This window comes from Corvus hawaiiensis, chromosome Z (assembly GCF_020740725.1).
Source record: "Corvus hawaiiensis isolate bCorHaw1 chromosome Z, bCorHaw1.pri.cur, whole genome shotgun sequence".
Classification (NCBI taxonomy): domain Eukaryota; kingdom Metazoa; phylum Chordata; class Aves; order Passeriformes; family Corvidae; genus Corvus; species Corvus hawaiiensis.
Window position 1 is genome coordinate 11,845,832 of NC_063255.1, and position 21,322 is coordinate 11,867,153.

Sequence of the window (21,322 nt, forward strand, 5' to 3'; positions counted from 1 at the left end):
ATGCTCTTTGGAAGATCATTTCTGAATGTAAATGAATATAAATTAATAAAAACTATAGTATAATATAATTCCCACTTTAAAATGTAGTCGCAACTTATTTATACACACTTGATTTTAATCCCTTATTTTTTGGTATAAGTTATCCTTCCCTGATGCTTACAGACCTTGTCATAACCTCTAATCTCCACTTTCTTAAGCTACCCAAGGTAAGCTCTTCCAGTATCCTTTCAGAAGCCAGGAAGTCCTGCTCATATTAGAAGTTTTCACTTGGTCACTCAGCATAGCTGACCAGAGTTGCACACAGGGCTGTAAACAAGACCTCATCAGTCCTCTGCACAAATTCTTTTCCTTCCTCTCCCAAAAACCATTTGCCTAATGCACATGTAAATTACATGTGCTTTTCCCATGTGCATGTCATGTTAGTGACTCATTGTCTCCCTGGCACAAAGCAAATATGACTTTATTATTTAACATTTTATCAAACTTTGGTTGAGTTCTATCACTCCAGTACAAAACTCTTCTCATCCTTCCTGTATAACAACTTGATTTTCCCCAGGAACCATTCAGTTTAGAATAGCTTCAGATAACATCAGTATAGGCACCAAACTCCTGACCCAAGTCATGGATCAGACAGGATCAGCCCCATGACGGATACCTGCAGAACACTGTGAGTAATCCCAGTTAAACCCTTTCCACTAAACTGATGTAGCTTTAACCATCTCCTTGTCTACCTTGCAGTCTTTCCGATAGGTCACATCCTCTCCCAATTGCCGTCACTTAAAATTCAACAAAGGACATCACATCACATGAAATACTCTGTTGAAATCTAGGCAAATAAATTAAATGTCAGCTAAACCTTGTAAAAGAGGAATTAATTTATTCAGACACAATCCTTCTTTAGTGAAACCTACATTAGATGTAGTTACATACATGGAATGTTTTTCAAACATTCAAAACTGTTCTTAGAGTTACATAATGTTGTGCTCAAGAAAAAAACCCACATAGCTGCCCTAGTGATTGCCTGGTTTGAGGAAAATAGGTAATATGTTTACTAATTGCCCTTATAAGTATCTGTAGTTGTATTTGCTATTATCTCTATAATAGATAGTATAGATATGTTCCATTGAAAGTTTAATAGAAAACAACTGGTTTGGGACTTAGAGCAATACAGTAATGCTGTCTGTGCTGTAGCACTGAAATTATAGGGAATCCGGATTTCACCACAGAATGCAGTTTAAATCTTGCTTCTTACACAGATATGGTATTTTCTATTATTTTAATATCATATTTATTTATCCCCCATTACTTCATACTGAGAAGATTGCTTACCAAAAACTCAACTGATTTTTATTTAGAAGTTAGACATCACCAAAATATGCCAGTATCCTCTTTCCTGTATCTGCCAGTATTTCACTCCCTTTCTTTCTTCTTTCACCCTTTTTCATTAAGCCCTTTGTTTTAGTTTTTGGGTTTTTTCTAGATCTAGCTCACTGAAGTTTATGGCCATATGCCCCTTCTTCGTTTAATTTTTGTGCAGAATAGGAAGTCTACAGAACTTTAATACCCTGTCAGACAGGACAATCCTATTTTTCTCATAGTATCAGCTATGAAGAGCTGAATAATTAAAGGCTAATTGATAGAAATACAGTTCAGCCTATTAGAGATAGAAAATTACTTCAGATTTTAAATATCCATGAAAGTCTGGGTCAGAAGGAGACATGCACAGGGTTGATAGTGAAGCCTAAATACATGAAAATGCAGGAACCCTGAGTATGAGAAGCCTAAATACATGAAAATGCAGGAACCCTGAGTACGAAAAACAAAACCAAAATACATTTGCCTTTTTAATTCAGTCAAAGATTACTGAAAAAAATAACTACATAATTTTATCATCAGCGTAGACAGGCTTTTCATAAAAATCTTGGAAGTCATTAAATGAATGAATAAAACCTATTCATCCTTCAAAGTGGTGCGATGTAACCCAAACAAATACTGTTTAAAATTCTGTTAGGTCTCTGATAATGTGCAAAACAAGAATACTGCTGATATCTTTTCCTGTGAAGGCTGGACAGACCACATACGCTTTCTAAATAAATGTTGACAGTGAAGGACAAAGAACATTTCTGACTCCCTCTAGTACAGTGCATACTCCTTAGCAGGCTTGTGGAGACAGAAGAACTGAAATTATGGTAAGTACAGGACTTTATTCATTTACTTTTTATTAAATGGATGCATTGCCACTAAAACTGCTGTGAATGTGACTGTAAATCTTTATATTTATTTCTAAGAGTTTTCAAATCCTTCCATCTGGCTTCCTGCTTTTGAGGGCATGAGGAAACTTTTTATTTTTTTTAGGTCCTTCATCATCTGAACTGGTTTGTATGTACTTCACTGATTCTGGCATACAAAATTAAGGAAAACAACTTATTTCAAGGCCAAACTGAAAAACTAGATTGTGTATCCAGAGGAATTCTGCAGTCAAATGTCAGTGTGACACCAACAAAGAAATGGGGCACACCTAATTAGATTTTAAAAAAACCAATTCTACTATCTTATTTTGATTCAGCAGGGCTTTGTAACTAAAAAGATAAAGGATTTTATCTATAAATCTTCAGTATAGTTGGATGGGGACTGTGGTGTGGTGTTGTGTGTTTAGCAAACTGATAGAATTTGTTTCCTTAGAAAGTCAGTTTCATTAGACTCTCTATATGTATCTTTTTATAAGTATTTTATTAATAAAACAAACTGATAATTTCAAGATTAGTGTTTTTACAGGTAAATGTTGAAAAGTAAGAAATCTGAATAACTTTTCAGGCCATCTTTGCTCTTGGAAAAGATTTAGAACTCCTGGAGTAGCTTGTATACATTTATCATGGTACCTCTGTCCAAAGGTACTACAACCATCTTCCCTGGCTGCAGTACTACTAAAGAATTATTATTTACTTGAGGCTGTTAATCCTCTTTCAAAAGAAAAAAACGTGCCTTGTGAAACTTACAGGTGAAAAAGGTTGCTCATTGCAAGTGCCACTTGAAAAATGGTAATGTGAAATAGATGGAATAAAATATGGTTCACACTTAATAATGCTGCACAAAATTCTGAGTGCTCTGGTTGAATTTGTCTCTGCTTTACACTATGATCAAATTCTTACTGAATCTGAAGCAAAATGTTTACATAAGGCATACTTTTTGGTTTTAAAATATAAACCAGGTACTTTTATTTTATTTATTTCTGTTGTAATCCCACTGTGCAGAACCAAGTACTGAAGGTCAAAACACTATATTTGCTTACACCAATAATTCAAGTCACTTGACTTACTCTAGATTTACGTATGAATAAACAGGATCTGAATAAGGACTACCAAAGTAGTATCTTGCTGTGCTGTTGCCTGCTGATTTCTAGCTGCCACAGGGATTCTTGTACTAGAGGAACACAGATACGTATGCAATACTTGTATTTGCAAAATCCTACATTAAAATTTGCACACAGTTAGTCTTCTGGCATGATTCAAGTGGCTAGCTGCTTTCACAAACAGGTTTGTTTAGAAATAGTATGCTTCTGGATATGTTAATCACTGAATTTCTGCTGTTGCCAAATGGAGCTTGAAAATAAGCAACAATTAACAGTTTCACTTTTTTGATTAAATCCTTACAGATTTCCAGGTTGTTTCCCTGATTCCAAATATGAATGACAATTCAAAGTTATGCAAGCCATGAATTTATTCCTTTAGTCTGTTTTCTTGACAATGCTACATAAAATTATGGGGAAGGAAGTGCTTTCATCTTTGCATTACAGGCAACCCAAAAACTTCACCAAGGAAGCAAATCACATTTTTTGGTCTTTGCTTTGATGCTGCACAGGTGGAAATTTATATTACAGCAATATGAAAAGACAGAAAAAAATTAGGAGGAGAGCAAAAGAAGTAACAGAAAAAAGTAAAGAGTACTTTGGGAAAGTTTGATTTGTGGCAGTTTTACACCAGCAAACAAACTTGTGGAAAAAATAGTATTCCTACCAAAAAAAAAAAAATCAATGAACTTCTTGAGCATGAGATTGGGTATAATCTGGTTTTAGTGCATACAGAAAGAGATAGAGGGAGCAAAGTTAGGCCTGCAGAATCCTGAAATCCAAATGAGGAGCAAAACATAGAATTCACTACTTCATTTTTGACCATCACCACAGAGGAAAGTTTAGACCAAAACACTTGGATATAATATCAGCTGAAAAAAATACAAGAACTACAATAATAGCTTCAGACAGATGAGACTGCAGCTTATTAACCCAAGGGGAAAAGTTGCATTTTCTTTTGATTTCAAGTCAGGACAGGCTGCATTGATTCCTGACCTAGAGAAATACCCCTTAGCATGCCTGTCTTTTTGCAGTGATACTGATAATTCTCAGATATACTCTAAGAAGCAAAAAAACTTTTGAGACATGAGAATTTAGTAATAAATTTTCTGATGAAAATAAGGCAAACCAAGAAATTTGATTGATCTGTTAGGGTTTACCCTTTGTTTAAAGAAAAAAAATAAATCCTACAGATTCTGCACAGAAAGATGTATTATATACAATTATATGTTGGTCATAAAATGGGATGAGTGCCTAACCACATTCAGAAGGAACCATCTCCTAAGGAGCTCTCTGTGAAGTGAGTTCTACCTGCCTGCGAAAATCACTGAGGTCACTGGACTTCTGACAGCCACAGAAGACCAGCAGGTCTTGCATAACTGCAAACACAGACTTTTGAAACTGATTTGTGCAAAACACAGCTCGCAGGGCTAAGAATAATAAAATGTTCAGGATACTATTGTTTTTGTTAAACATGCAAGGTTTTCTGTCTGTGAAGCTGAACTGGAGCATAAGAAGTAGAGAAACACTGAGAGATAATTCTTTTTTCCTGATATTTATGCTACTTTCAAAAATTCTATAAACTAACATCTGCCCCAATTAAATCCAAAAGTACTTTTTTTACTCACTATATAAGACACTAGGAAAAACACTGTAATGGTAAAGCCAGACAAGCGACAGGAGGATTGCCTGCAGCTCTCAATGACAGCTCTGCTGTGTGCATACATAATGCCCTCTATTGGCACAGAGAGACAAGCTGCACTCAGAGCCTCACAAATCCCAGCATCCTAGTTATCCTATTGTGTCTTGCATCCAGCTTGAGAGCCCCATCATATTGTTTAGGGAAACTGTTGGCAAGCCAGGACTACTACATCCACTAGACCATTCACACTGGTACCAGGCAATATTTAAGAGATGCTGAATGAATTGCAACCTTCCCCATCCCTGTACTTTGAAACTTAGACAAAAAACACATTTGCAGACACCCCTAGAATTCAGAACAACAATACCCTTCATATGATATTTATTTGTTAAAGTTTTTCATATTCTTGGGGAGTGGAAGGGAGGGAGGAAGAGGGGAAGCTAATATAGGAAAATGTGTTAGGCATGTAAATTAGACCAAGATAAATCATATGCATAAACAAATGTAAATATGAAGCTGATATAGAACATATCATGCGACATCGATAACGGCTCCTGATAGCATAATGCAGATAACACAAGGATATTTAAAGGTGCACTTTTAAATTTTTTGTTGTAGAAGCAGTTGTAGTTTTTATCAGTAAATCATCCACGCCTGAATCAACAGCCTTGGATTAAGAACCTGATGGGATTTGTGGGTCCATTTCAACAGAAAGTCATCTTTTTAGATATTTTTTCTTACAAACCGTTCATGTTTTTCATTTAGTTAAGAGAAAAAAACCCCTAAAAAACAATAAAAGTAATTCTTCATCAGAGTTCAGTTTTCTTTACAGGAAAAATATGAAATGAACAAAAAGAGCACCTACCTTCAGCCACATCCCTCAATGTAAAAGGTGAAGTACACAGAAAATTAAGAGTGGAAAAATTACACAGAAACGTACAAAAACAAAGCCACACCTATGTTCCAGCACTGAAACTGTGAACAATGATCTCTTAATTTGCAGTGTCATCACTGGATGATATTGAAAAGCCATGAAAATTATTTATTGCTCATTTAAAAGTGGGACATGTAAGAAATTTGCCAAATTCAATCCATAATTATAGGCAAAATGATTTAATACTTTTAGAGAGTTTACATTTTCATTGAATGAAATAGGGATCAGAGGATCTTGTGCATATTGTATTTGCAGCTATGGCTGGGTGTTCCTTTCACTTCTGCTGATGTCTAATGCCTTTTCTTCCCATTGGTCACTTGTTTCACTAAGTTCTTGAGAAGTGTCACAACCTCTACAATGCCATGATTCTTCTGTAAACCCCTGAGGGCATCTGCATTTTGATTCTAAAGATGAATCATAGGGATACCTCTTTTCATATGTCTTTGGGAGAACAAAAACTTTCAGAAATCATGTCTCCAGGCTTTCACTTAGTTCTCTTCTACAAAGGCTCTCAAAACAACAATTAAGGCACAACCATTGAACTTCTCCATTTCTCAGTAATTTTTTTAACTATTTCCAAAATCCTTTTGTCAATTCCTTTTATATCTTCAAGTGTTTATTCTTCAGTGGTCCTATTTCTATGATTTCTGAGGTCTTACCTTATTCTCTTCTGGATCTCAGTCTTTAATTCATTATTCCACACCTAAGTTTCCATGGATTTGAGTATTTTCTTCACATGACATGAGTTTTTTATCAAATCTCTGTTCATCATCCTGTAAGAGAAGTTTTTCAGGCTCAAATTTATGCAATAGCCCACAAGAATGAACAGTATGGACCCCCCCTCAGCTGACCAGTGCTGCATTTCTGTTTCCTGCTGCTCTTCTCGCCCCCAGCAGCTGTCGTATACTTCACAGTAAAAATATTCTGTTCAATTGATGATCTACCCAATGGCCCAATTTTTTATGAATGCTCAGCAGACTCACCTTACCTTTCAATCTAGCCCTTGCTCACCAAAAGGTTGGCAGTGTGATCTTGCATAACAAAAAAAATGGAATTTTTTTTTCCCCATACAATTTAGCCTCTGGAGCAAAAAAAATCTGGTATATGCTGCCTCATCTGTCATGGCCTATAGCTTCTCTGAGGCAACAGCAAAACTGAAAGAGACCCTGATGAACTTCCCCTTCTCATTCACACAAATTCTGTAACCAGAAGATTCAAGTGCCTGTAACAGTGCAAATAACAGATTTGGTAAGTAACTAAATTTGCACGATTAAAGTTAAGAAAGCAGTCATAGCTTCTCTGCCTCTTAGGCAGGACAGCGGGCAGGCACTGAGTAAACATAACAGCAGCAACTGAATTCCCTGTGCTCACAGTAGGTGATCAGGGAATTTGGACGCATGACAGACAAGAAGTTAAGAGAAGCATTATTGCTGTTTTCAAATGTCTAATGGAAGTGTGTCATACTCATCTCAGAGATGCACAAGGACAGAGTGAGAGGCAATGGGAGAAGAAAGGCATTAGAAACAAAGCAAAAAAAAAAAAAAACCCACAACAAAAAATCCCAATTAGTTTACTTTTTTTGTTGGTTTGGTTTTGTTGTTGTTTCTAGGTTTCTGGGTTTGTTTTTTTTTCCTTTTACTTTTCTTTTAACAGTGATGGAAATCAAAAGCTGGGACAAGTTAGAGGGGCTGCAGATTTCCACCCTTTCTCCCTCCCTCCCTAAATGATGCTGGACGGTTACGATTTGTAACCATTAGAGGTCACCATTGTGCCGGCACCCGGGAAAGGCACCACGTTAAAAATAGGCACAGGATATTTGTACAGAGAAAGCGCTGCTTAAAAGCGTTCCCTTCTGTGCATGGCTGAAAGGTGGGACCCATCTGACCGCAGGGCAGGTGTATGGTGGAAGAGGGGATACACAGGTCACTTATGTCTCATTTCCCAGGTAGCACATTCCAAATACTGGATAAAAAGGGGAAGAGGTTAGCAGAAGAGAGGGAAATCTTCAAAAAAGAGAGGAGAGTAGGACAGGGAGGAAGAAATGTTCTTTTTGAAAGAAACTCTTAATGTACCAGCAAGGCTTCAGAATATAGGGTTTGTGTGCACACTCTGTCTAAGCTGACTTCACCAAAAGGACTCTCAGCAGATGGAAAACTGATCCTGGTTTTCTGCTGTGATTGCCAGAGGCACAGATGAATGCATTCTCACATAAATGAAATTCTCCTTTCTTTTGTTTACGGATTTATATCACAGGCTAACCAGTCACTTTAAAGCCAGAAGGCTTTGTGACCAACCTGCCACTACCTGCTAAAGATCAGGAATCAGGGATAGTCAAAGTTTTTTAAAAGCTTAAAAGATAGGGACCTAAAAAGGATGTCAGGCATTAAGCAAACACTAGATAGAAGGACTTAGTAAATTTTTTCTGAATCATTCTTCTTAAAGATGTTTGGATTAAACTGTGTTTATTTTTAAAATTTATTATCTCTGATTAAAACTGTTTCTGAAGTCACTTTGTGTTTTGAAAAGTTTATGATGTGGGAGCATTCCCTTTGTTGTTGTTATTTAGGCCACATCATTATTTTCTTTTTTTTTTAAGCTTTGCCTTTCCCCCTTCTTGTTTTAGAATATAAAAAAAATTGCAGTATGGCATACATGGTAACTAAAAAATTAAAACTTCAGACCACAAGAAAAGACTCTACAAGTACCAGATGTAGTTCAAATAAGACAATTATCACAGAAGCACTGGAAAAGGATACAGAAGCAGAGTGATTCCTGCAACTGAGAATTTAACTTGAGCCTTAACTTTCTGTTTCAGATGCGTTCAAATTTAGCCTCACTTGTGACAGGTAACTTCTTGAGAGCAAATAAAGTACAGGAAAGTGTCAATTTTCACTCATTAAAACTCTTTTTTTTTTAAGCTTTACCAGGGATTGTTTGACTGATTGAGATTGACCGTGAAAATGTATGAGATTTTGTTTGTTTCAGGTTTTTTAAGCAAACATCTTTTAAAAGCAAAAGCAGCCTGATCCCTGTAATATGAATTGGGGAATAGCTAACAAATATAAGTCTGATCTTCCACTTTTTAAAATGAAAAGACTGAAGAGCTGTTGTTAAGAAATCATCTGACATTTATAGAGATTATATTGCTCTCATCTGAAACCTTTTATTAGAGGTTTAAGGAGGATACATTGAAGGGTGAAGGCCCTTTATTACCCAGTTCCCGAGAAAGCCTAAGATACCTGAGCTAGGTGATACCTGAAGAGGCACAGATGTCAACTGCAAGTCCTCTCTGCTCCATTAAGGTAGTGCAGAAGGGCAAACAGCTCAGAACAGGACCTTGCCTGCAGCTTGGGTGCTTTTTAGGAAATACGAATTTCTGTTTTGCTTCTCTGCACTAAAAGCAGGTGAGACGTGAAGACCTGATGGGTGTTTAATATACAAGAGGGCAGGAAAGGAAGTTGTTAAATTTGTGTATGAAAGTGCGGGCGGTCCAGAGACATCCCTCTCTCCCTCCCACAGGGTTTACACAACTCCCGGTGACACATTTGCATAGGTTTTTGCACACCTTTTTGCCTCCCAGGCGGAGGCAGGGAAGGACTGTTGAAGAGAACGAGAAGTCAGGAGAGCTTTGTTAAAGCTGACTGTTCCTCCTGCTTTCCCACTTCCTCCTGGCAGCGGCGGCAGCAGCAGCAGCAGCTGAGGGGTGGGGGGGGGGGGGCGGGGGAGGGTGGTTCTGAAGGAGAAGCCAACCAGCTGATAATCGCCTGCCCAGCCATTCACATGAGGGGTATATAGGGTGGAAACTGAAGCAACTTCTTCCTTGAGAAAGTTTTCCTTCCTCTCTGACGTCCCAATGTCTCCTTCCCGCAGTTGAGGCTCCCTCCCTTCTCCTCTCCCCGGCGCAGCTGCTGCGATCGCCGCCTCCGCGCTCTCAGGCCTGCACGGGCTCCGGCCAGCCCCGGTCCCTCCGGGCCAGCCTGAGTCCCGGCAAGGGAAGCGCAGAGTCGGGCCCGGCGAGCGGACGCTGGAGGAAGGCCGGGCACAGGCACAGCCATTCCTAAGGGGCACGGAGGAGGTGGCTGAGGGAGCACAACAGGGCAGACCCTCCCCCCGCTGCCAGAGGTCTTCTGCGCACACAAACTGCTTGTGCTCAGCTTCCAGTAGCCCTGCCCTGTTCCTCCATCCTCCCTGTCACCCCAATCTCTCCTAATTTCCTCTCATACACAGCTTCTAGCAACTTCCCAGCCAGCGAGTCGGCTTGCCTGCTAGTCTCCTGAGTGGCTGCCTTGCCTTACTGCGACGGCCACCACGTCCTGTCCACATCCCCCTTGCCTCAGACTAGGACTCGGTTGTTGCAAACTCAGCCATCACAGCTACACTCACATCACCTGCAATTTTGCTCATTAAGCCGTCTAAGCAAGCTACCCCTGGTGACCAGGGGTGGCCCTCAGTGAGGCAGAGCTGTGGGGTGTGAGCAGCAATGGTGCTGTGGCACACTCTGTGAGCATTCATCAGCGCTCTTCACATCGTAGTGAACTCTGTGCCCTCCAGAGGGTTTCCTTGTGGAGGGGTTTAGCAAAAGCCTGGTGTTACCATTTGATTACCATGAGTGTTTTCTGCTGCGGCACTGCTTTCAATTCCCCCTGGACTCCTGGAACTGAACCCAGGCAGATAGAACCCCCCGAGTGCTGACATGAGCAGAACCCTCACAGCTTGCAGGGCAAAAGCCTCGTTGAAAAGCCACTTAATCTGAGCCCCCCGTGTGGGTGAGCTAGGCAGCAAAAGGGGCAGGGAAGAGCCTGTGACATGGCAGTGGGCACTGGGGGTCAGTGCAGGGGCAGGCATGGAAGGGGGTGCAGGGCAGTGCAGAACAAGACAGCTAATGCCCGAATACGAGCTTTTTATTGACAAAAAAATTGCTTGAGATTTGAGCACTCCTCAAGTTACTAAATGGAAAGACTTCTGGCTTTTAGCATGAAAGATTTTTCTGTACAGCAGGTGCTTTGCATCAGCTTCAGCTGTCCCCAGGAACGCCTGTGATTTATTACAGTACATACACCCCAGCAGAAAACCAGGATCTTAACACCACTTGATTGTGAAGCTCTGGAGTGTGCCAGGTTTCCTTCATGACAGGAACATGTCCTTCACAAGGCATAGTCAGGGTAAGGACTTTGACTTCTTCCTTGAATTTGGTAATCCTACATTTCTTTAGTGTAGAAGAATAAAAATAGTGGAAACAGATTGCTGCACTCCTTGTTCAGGCAAGTATAAATTTATTAAAAATAAGCAATGGTTATAAGGTTATAGATATTGAGTAACTACATTTTAAAAGAGCCACAGCACTGACTTGAGGAACTTCCAGGGAATCCTGCATGTCCCCAAAAGCATCAGGAAAGCCAAATTGTTCCCATAAGCATGACAGTGCATGTAGACACAAGGAAATGCTGTTAAATTGCTCATGACCAAACTTCTGCCAGAAATACTAAAACCACCTTCAAATGAGAATGAGATGGAAATGCAGCAGCACATTTTTGAGGAAGTCTAGCCATGTCTGCAGACACAAAGATAACGCAGACTGACCCTACCAAAAATGCTGGTTCTCATAGTGCGCTGTAGCAACTGCAGACAAAAGCTCCTGCCAGTGTTCAGGAATATCAAGTTTATTCTGAAAATCAGGTACTTTCCAAAGTGGTGCTGTAATAGCATCACTGCTACGGCAAGATGGCACTTCTCCCCAGGAACTCTGACTCTGGGGAGTGGCACAGCGCTGTGAAGCAGGACTGCTGAGTCTTTGCCTTGTCCTCTGATGAGGTTCATGTACTCAAAATGTTACCTCAGAAACTGCACGAAACCAGGTAGTCTGAAATTCTTTCAGTACAAGTATGTACAGAGATTATTGATAGAGAAATATGTTATTTCTGCTCCTGTGGCAAGTCTTCCCCCATGTCACTGAAAACTGGGAAATAAACTCTCCAACCAATTTGTTAGTTAGGAAAAACAACATTACTTTATTAGCAACACTGGGTGCATGGGGAATTCTCCTTAAAAGTATTCTTTTAAGAATAATAATTCTCCAGAGTATATTCCTGAATACGTGTATATATACTAATTACTTCAATTTACTTGTTTGAATATGGTTCCAGATCTTCTGATGAATCTTTTCTCCTTGAGAGTGTCAGGTCATAATGTACTTCTCTTATCATTCTTTGCTCTGACACACAATCCTTGTTCTCAAAACTAAGATATCAGCTAGTACATATTAATCACTGATAGAAGTAAACAAGGAAGCATTAGCTGGCACAAGACTTATTCGTCACAGATGTAGGGAGTTAACACAAGGCCACATTAATCTCTGGTATTTGTACTAAGCACTGTGTGGTACAAAACTAAGCATTAACCATGAATACAGGGATCATAGACTAATGTGCTAAAGTTAAAAGAGTTTTCCAATATCTTCCCTCACTGCTGCATAGACTACTTCTTACAGAGACATAACCTGTTCAGTAACAACTAGGAAGAAAAAGCCCTGTGAGAAAGAGGAGGAGTAGGCAGGAAGTAAAGTTTCAGTGAAAAACGCTGCTAACGTTGACTTTTTCTTGCTCAGTGCTCCACATACTTGCATGTGTTGTATATTACAGAGCAACACTATTCTGACTTAGGAAGGAGATATCCAAACTGCTTTAATGGTATTAATGGACCTGTCCAAAGGTGTCCCACATACTACCCCCTGGCCCTGACTGCCCTGTATACACGTTTTAAACATTATCTGCCCCAGCCAATCATCTCTGCCTTTTTCTTCTCCCACCCTCCCTCACCACTTAAGTCTGTTGTGCTCTCTCACCTAATCTGGGATCATGTAATACACTTAAAGTTAGTGAAATGAAGCAGGTTAAAGACAACATCAAAAGATAAAGATTTTTTTTTTTATCATGTCACTTCAGTTTACAGGAACTCAAACAATAGTATTGACACAGCTGTGGAGGTAACAAGATGCTAACTATGATATTCTTTGTGACCATTGAATTGGAAAGCAAGAGGTTACACACATGGAAGTTCTTGACTTTTCAAACCATTTTGGAGCAAAGGGCAACATCAGTAAATGAAAGAAAAATACCTTAAAAAGGTGGACTGGCATTTACAGCAGAGACTCACACAGTCACGGAATCATTAGGGCTGGAAGGGAACTCTGCAGATTCCAGTCCAACCCTCCTGATGAGGTTACACAGGAACATGTCCGGGTGGGTTTTGAATATCTCCAGAGAGGGAGACTCCATGACTGCCCTGGGCAGGTGTTCCAGTGCTCTGCCACCCTCATTTGAAAGAAGTTCCTCCTCGTCTTGAGAAGTTCCTCCTGGAACTTCTTGTGTTACAGTTTATGGACATTGCTCCTTGTCCTGTCTCTGGGCACCACTGAAAAGAACCTGGCACCATCCTCTGGGCACCTGCCTCCGAGATATTTTTATGCATTGGTAAGATCCTCTCTCAGTTTTCTCTTCTCCAGACTGAGAAGACACACCCAGATCCCACAGTCTCTTCTCGTAAGAGCGATGCTCCAGATCCCAAATCATCTTTGTGATCTTTGCTGAGCCCTCTCCAGTAGCTCCTTTTCTTTCTTGTACTGAGTAGCCCAGAACTGGACACAGCACTCCAGATGTGGCCTCACCAGGGCCAAATAGAGGGGGAGGATCTTCCTGAGTGGCCAGGGTTCTGATTCTTTTTCTTCCCTTTCTTCTTTCCTTCATTTTTGACAAATTTAATTTATAAGCAGCCACTTTTTCCAAAGTTACATGGAAACAGCTGAATAAATGCTCTGATAAAAAAATTATATACTTAAGGTTGCAGTCATAACATTTCCTCATAGGAACAGTAAGACACCAGTGATGTGCTGGGATTTAGATGCTGGGTTTGGTCTACACAGAGAGTGTAATGGCATTTGTACATATAAGAAAGCATTATCATTATTAGCATCCTTGTCTTGCTTGAATATGAACTTGTGATTTTTTTGCTGCTGCTGCTGTTGTTTTTCTGAAAAGTAAAAAAAGCAAAATAACTTCACATTGCTTTCAGGCTTGTGGGTCTTGTTCCTTAAAGTATTAATTTGTTCAGATTCTTTCTTCACCTAAAAATAGCTAATTTCCCTGTATCACTTTCCAGCAACCTTCACAGAAATAAGTGGAAAAAAACCAGAGAGATTTCAAGAAGCTATTGCACCTGCAAGTGTAAAATGAGGCACATTCTGGATATTGCAGATGGGCAACTTTCACAGCAATTTCACAGCATAAGCTGTTCTTTTCATTGTGTTTGTTGCAATTTATATTCTCATCAGCATTCTGTCAGTTAAGGATGTACTTATTTGTGTGTATTGGATGAAAGAGAAGACAACAGGAACTGTCTAGCATTCAGGGCTGCAAAGATAAGCTAGTTCTTTGATCATTGCATGATTTGTCTAGAGCTGATACTGGGAGTAAACCCTTGCAGTAATGTTTACCCACACAAAATGACTCTAGTGCTACAGTTAGCATCTTAAAACAGTCATGAAAGTTGCCACATACAACAGCAAGTCACAAATTCTAATCTGCCTTAGTATTAATAATCAATGTATTATCATCTGTGATGATTGTTTATTTCACAAATAAATACTACTTTGTAAATAAAATAGTGTTTAGCTGAATGAATAGCATAAATAACTGTATTTCTCCCGCTACAAAAAAGCCATTGTGTTATATTACAAAAAGAACCAGTTATCATTGGCATGTAGCAGTTTCTAACTCAAATAAGATCCATCCAGCACCCTAATAAACTTCTGAAGTAGCTGAGCTAGAAGTTTTTGTAAAATTAAGCTGGAAATATCATGCACTTTCAATACTTTACTTTAACACCCCAGAATGTTTCAAAAAATACTAAGAAGGTTGTGCAGAAGGAGAGTATAGTAGACCATGGAAAAGATTCAAATAACTTTTGATTAAGCTCAAGGACACACAGCTTTTCTTCTGCAATCTACTCCCCAAGCACAGCTCCAGCAAATTCACTGAGCTGTATTTTGTAGAGGGTTCCGCCTTTGTGGTTTTGATTTACCTTCAGCACAAACACAAGTCTAGAATTTCTTGTGAAGCTTATTTACTCAGTATCAGCTTTTCTATCCTATATCATCCTTCAAACTCTTTGACTTTTGTAATGAACACACAGGAGGAAGGACAAAAGAAATGTATGATCATAGGTTTTTTAAAAAAATATCCACATCGTAGAAGTTTTTAAAACCTGGCCAGCAGAATCTCAAGATCCCACTGGCAAATGTGGGGGAGAAAATGAACACGTTAGCTGACACCTGGTGAGTGGGAATGTATGCAGGATTCTCAGCGGTAGCAGGGCGCTGGATTTGTGGCCAGTCCACCCTTTATGCCTGTAATTACCGCACACATTTCATTAGCAGCTATTCTATAAAGGCTCTACAAGCGTATGCACTGAAACAGCCTCACAGGACTATGCAATATGGGGTAAATGCAATACTTTTGGATATCACATGGTGCTTACTGCTGATGGCAGCAGCCAACCAGTCTGAACACACTTAAGTTCCCTTTTCCTCCAGCACTTCTTGCCTAATATCCTGGGGAGAGCAGTTACTGTTCATGGTAATGAAACCCACAAGTGTATCTTGTGAGAAGCAAAACTCCTCTTTAGCAAAAAGACCAGGCCGTTAAGTTGATACACCCGTGGATTGTTGCATTGAGGGAGCCAGTTTTTCTGCTTGTATCAAAATATTGGAGAGCTTTGGGATATCCAGGTAAACTGTTGTACATATTTGTCTTAAAAATAAGCGTGGAAAGTTCCAGAAGAAAAAGAATCAGTACAAGGTATTGAGTATAACTTAATTAACTGGAAATCTAGTTGTAGAGTTTACTTAGTTTAGGAGCTGAACAGATGCTAAGATGACAAAATGGACTTTTCTGTCTCAAAGTTTTGTGTTTAGTTCTCTGAAATTTTACTAAAAGTGGTCCTAATTTAAGTGGCCTTTGCATTTTGAATTATAGCAGAAATTCTTTTTTAGTTATCCCTTTTGCATTAATTATCATTTCTTAAATTATGAGTAGGATATTTTTTAATATACCGTACTCTGGATTGAGATATCTGTGTATGTATTTAGTCAGTAGTTGGTCGGGGAAGATATTTTCCTTTCCAGGTATGAGTCAAAATGGTACTCACTGTCTTAAAATTGCACAAAATTTCTTTTAAAATCATATGGGATCCTGAAATTCTCAAAATAAGGATAGGAACTTTGTGGTGACAGGAATTCCAAGTTTTTCTTCCTTGAGGCTTGGAGCATTCACTTTAGTGGGATAACCAGACAAATCAAACTTTCGTAAGATAGTGACTGTATACACTACTGTATAAATAGGGGTCCAAGTGAAGAGAAATCTGTTTCATTTCTGGGCAGATCTTGAGAAAGTTTACATTAATCTGAAAGAAATAATTCATAAAGGGTATGAGAAAGCATATGAGAAAAATAATTCTGAAAAGAAAATTATGAAATATCATGAAATTTTGTGTTTATATAAAACTATGTTGCAAAAATGCAATCCTTTTGAAGAAATGGATATTAACTAGTCTGTTTATATCAAATACAAATTCTTAATGGAAAAATTGAAGCCACCAGGCTTCTATTGTTGAAGACCAAGTTGTCAGTGGTTGATACTTCTGATTTTCACTTAAACAGGTACCAAAAAAATCCATTTAGAGAGAAATTTTGTGGTGAGCCTATTAGGACATAGGATGAATAGATGATCGTGCCTCCTTTCATACTTGGACCTTGCACATGGTCTTTGACAGAATTAGTTTGGGAACTACAAGTTCTACTACTTGTAGTAGTGTGGGATGTAATCTGGCTGTTCTGGTTGAGCCCTATGCCCTCACTTGTCCTGGTCTCAAACTCATCTGGAGAGATCCTTTTATTTTTCTGCGGTATGAGTAGCTGGTTTTATGATTAGGTAGAAGGTGAGAAAAAGTGATGAGAGAGATAAGAAAGGTGTAGAGGAATGCACAATGGAAAAAATACAGAGTAAACTGTAACCAGGCTGGAACACTGCCTTGTCTAATTTTGACAACCGTACGTCCTCATGTGTGTGCTGGTTTTGTCTTGCTGGTGTTAGAGGGATGTTTGAAATGATGCTCTCAGGATAACAGAGGCTGTCAGCTTCTCACTGAGGAATCCCTTTGATTGCTCTCTATCCTCTCCATCCTAGAGGTCTGCCTTTCATAAAAACCCTAGACAGAAGAATAGCATGTCTCCTCTGTCTTTAGTATTATGTTATGAGGGCTCATTTCTCTTTTATACCAACCATTGTATTAGCAAGTCTTGTTTGGCCAAACTGTGTCTCTTTGCCTTCCTTTCATGCTTCTGCTACACACATTCATAGGTGCAGAGCATTGCAACCTCTCAGCTCCACTTTCCAAATGCTGCACTTACTCTTGGAGGGAGTCTTCTTGAACTAGTAATTACAGCTAGACTCAAGGGGAAGAAAAGCAATTTGGAAATCTTTTCTGGAAACAGCAAAGTTGCATAATGATAATTCTGAGGTGTCTGGGAAAGAAAGTAGTCGAGCAATAATTTTATCACAAATTCAGAATGGCACTAGCATTTAAACAAAAAGCTACACTGCCTCAAATCTATTAACTTCAGTAGAAGTTACATCAGACTTATATAGAGTTGAAAAATAATTTTCAGATCTATATTTTTCTATAATTAGCTGTGTAATTTTCCCTGTCTTTTTTGTCCATTTGCTTATTCCTTATATCCTGCCCATAGGTTAGAGCTCAATTCCCTTAGTGGTTATCAACTTTTCTGGTTATTTCGCTGTCACAGAATTCATGAGTAAGCACAGTTTTCTTCTTAAAGAGATAGCTTTTTAATCTTTATTTCATTACTCTCTAGCAAACTCATCAAGATCTGATTTTGAGTTTTTAAAGGGTATGTTTAGACCCCCGTCAGTTGGGAATAGAAATATAAAAGTTACAGCTGAGAAAAGATGGGGGTTTTATTCTTTATAAATCAGATCTGAATGTATTTTGAGTGAATTCTTTGTACAGTCAACAGTTACATATATTTCATTTGCCTAGTTAACGATTGTATGCACACACATCTGCTATTCTGTTCACTGATCCAGTGTTGCTGTTTGAAGAAAGAGTGGCCTCAAGGGGAAGTTGAAGTGAAATAATCTGTTGGCTTCACCAAGACAGGAAAATAAATAATAAAGTTATATTTATGCCAAGGCAAAAATATTTTTTTTGTTCAGGCTGCCAGTTGAGACTAAAATATCCATATTCAGGAAGAATACAACTGAAATTTTTTTTTTGTATTTTCATTACAGCATACTTCTGTACAGAAATGTACAGCTATATTGTAAATTATCGAGAATTACGCTTGTTAACACTGAGGTGTAGCTAAGGTGTAGTTGTGGAACAATTCTGTACAAGTGTAACTTCGTACCTGTGTGAGTCTCTGCTGAAGGCAGTGGGGAGGCTGTGAAAGCTCTGTGTACACAAATATATCTAAGGCATGGGAACTAAAACCTGGGTATTGCTCTAGATTTGAGCAGACACATCTGAATAATGCAACCATCTTGTATCAAAGGAAATCTTACTGTGCTCCTTATGTGCTGCTTGCAGTTCAGATCAAAAGTTGAAAAGCCAAAATATTTTGCACTGAGTGCAAATAGGGATCAAAGAGAAAGTTCAGAAAATAACCCAAATAGCTTTTGCATGAGACTCCTCTTTTGCACGAGCTCCTCTTTTGCACAGACACGTTGAGCTTTAGAGGGGAAGGATAGGGGGAACTTAATCTCTCTTCGGAATCTTTTCAAGTTCCCATTTCATGATTTACAACCTACTGTATGTGATAATGGAATAGGTAACTGCTTCTGGGAAGGGAAGCACAGAAACTGTGGAGATTACTCTATGGGCAGGGCCACAAACAAAAAATTTTCTTTTTTCCCCAGTTCCCCGCTGTCTACCTGACCAGTCAGGCTGTGCATTAGAATCTACAATATGATTTCTAACATGACACTTATGAAGGCAGACATTAGTGATGTACATTAAAGAGAAGCAGAAAGATTTCACCAAGTTTCTTACTCTATTTTGATTCTTACTATTACCTTTACCACTTACTATTCAAGTTAAGTAAATGAAAGAGGTTTTATTGTTGATTGTAAACTCTTCCACATGTCCAGGAGCCTTTTACTCTTGCTGAGCTTGTAAGTATGCATGACTAGGGCGAGGTTTATTCACAATGTTGGGAAGAAATTTATTTTAAAAAATCCATTGACACTCCTAATATGGCAGTAATGAATGGTTCAGTGCATTTGAAAGCATGTATGAATATAATTTGTGTAATTCATGTAATCTTGCTATTGCAAATGTAGAAAACTTCTCAGAAACCATATATCATAATAATAAAATTTTCTTCAAAGCCACATTCCCAGTTTGCTAAAGGTCTACATGCTGAATGGCTGTTGCTCATAAAAAGTATTGTCATTTGCACAGTATGTTTTCTTGTATTTCAAATAGAAAAAGTGGAAAAGGAATCAATTTGTTGCTATGACTTTCAAAAGAAATGAGCTGCTGAGTTGGCCAGGCAGCTGATCAAATCTTAACTTAGAAGCTCTGAAGACTTCAGACGTAAGCTATAATTACGGTATCTGTGGTGGTCTAAATTTTGTTACAGACCTTAAAAAAAATCATTAATTAGTACTAAGTCAAAAGAGGTCAGAGATGAAAGGCTTTGTTATTCTCTCTGGCGTTGCAGTTGGCTAAACTCTCTAAATGGGTAAAATCAGTGCCTTGTGAGGTATTGTGGGACAAGTCTTGAATGATTAATGATACATATATGTACCTCTGCAATGTAATTGTGTGTGTATGTGTGAGTGCATGTGCATCAAACAGCAGTAGATGGCTTAACCCTGATAATCTCCATAGTAAATGTGTACTTCCTTCCTTCTCTGTATGTGCAAAAACACCCAACAATGTGGTTCTCTGGGTAAAAGTTTTCATTATGTCTGTCTTGTTTTGGCTGCATTTAATGTGAGTAATTTGTAGCTCAACACAATCAGTTTGGAAAGATTGAATTTCTCGGCAATGCTGACAGATTGGGATAGTTACCTTTAAGTTGCAGAAGTTTCAGGTATATAACTACTCCAGCATAGCAGGCTGTTTATGTAATGAGATACCATCAAACAGAAGGCAAAAGGAGCAAAAGCCCAATTGAGAGGCTCTTGTTATTGAAGTTAAAAAAAAAAAAAATTCACTGAACACTCACTGAGTGAAGACACAGTTCATTCTTAAACCTCTAATTTTTTTTCAAACACCAATTTATTATGCTTTGTAGCAATACTCCTTTGTTTATAAACAGATGCTTCAGAACTCTTCCTAGTTATAACATTCCTGCTTTATATCATAAGTTTTACATTTTAACTCACACAGGAAATCCAGGTCCTACTTGTGAATTGGATGTAGTAATATATCTGCCATAGCTGCACCCCTGCTGCCACTGTCGGCTGGGAGAGGACTCCTTGCTCCAGAGCATTCCTGGTACCCAAAGGTGGCCCCTGCCCAGTGAGTGGGACCAACTCACTGCCTTTTGCTCCCATCCTGCACTGTGATGTGTTTTATTTTTCCTGAATTCAAATGTTTTGAGCTTTTGGGTTCAGTTCCTATTAAGACTGTTCCTGTAAGTTATTGAATTGGGCTGACCAATTAAAACATCTATTTTTGAATGAAGCTGGGTTTTATTCTCTTGGAATTGCTCAACTTCTTTTTTTTAAAGACTTCTTTTTAACAATATCTGGGGGTATTGATTGTCATTTCTTTCAATTTTACTTCACATATTGTCCTTTGCTGTCCACACATGCACAGTTTTATTCAGATAAAAAATGGAGAATAGAAACAGGGACAAAGTGAGGGTGGGGGGAACGGCAAGTAAGAAAACTGCTGAGAAAGGAAAGAAAAATTGGCACACACATACACCAACCAGAAGAATTTCTGTTTTCACAAAGGAACTTGTAGTTCTCCCAAGAGTTAGCAGGAATAACACAAATCTGGGTACATTCTTCCAGGTTCCAGTAACCTATGCTTCTCATCACAGGACAGTCAAATTTTTAGGTGTGTTGATTTTAAAGTTATACATATTTTCTTACATTTATTATGTGTCCAGTTCACAATTCCAGAAGTAAACAGAAATTATAATATGCCCAAAAAGACCTGCAGCACCTGAAAGGCAGTACTTGAATGAAAATTTTAAAATATTGTATAAACGCTACAAGGATACAACAAAATGCTCAGCTTCTCTTAACCCTACAGGAAGATGAGCTGTAACACCTCCTCAGCCAATCAGCAGTACTAAAGCCTCAGACCA

At 38.7% G+C, this 21,322-nt stretch overlaps 1 protein-coding gene across 3 annotated transcripts in view; it reads left to right on the forward strand.

Annotated features, from left to right (window-relative positions):
- The first annotated feature begins 2,027 nt into the window (after positions 1-2,027).
- FYB1 (FYN binding protein 1) overlaps positions 2,028-21,322 on the forward strand; it is a 57,950-nt gene continuing 38,655 nt past the window's right edge. Inside the window, exon 1 of one of the 3 annotated variants that reach the window (XM_048292559.1) lies at positions 2,028-2,189. In XM_048292559.1, the coding sequence (XP_048148516.1) occupies positions 2,187-2,189 (3 nt within the window). In that variant the 5' untranslated portion in view covers positions 2,028-2,186. Of the gene's footprint in view, positions 2,190-15,534; positions 15,704-21,322 lie in introns of those variants that run through there. The other 2 variants (XM_048292561.1, XM_048292560.1) reach the window with 2 other exon arrangements.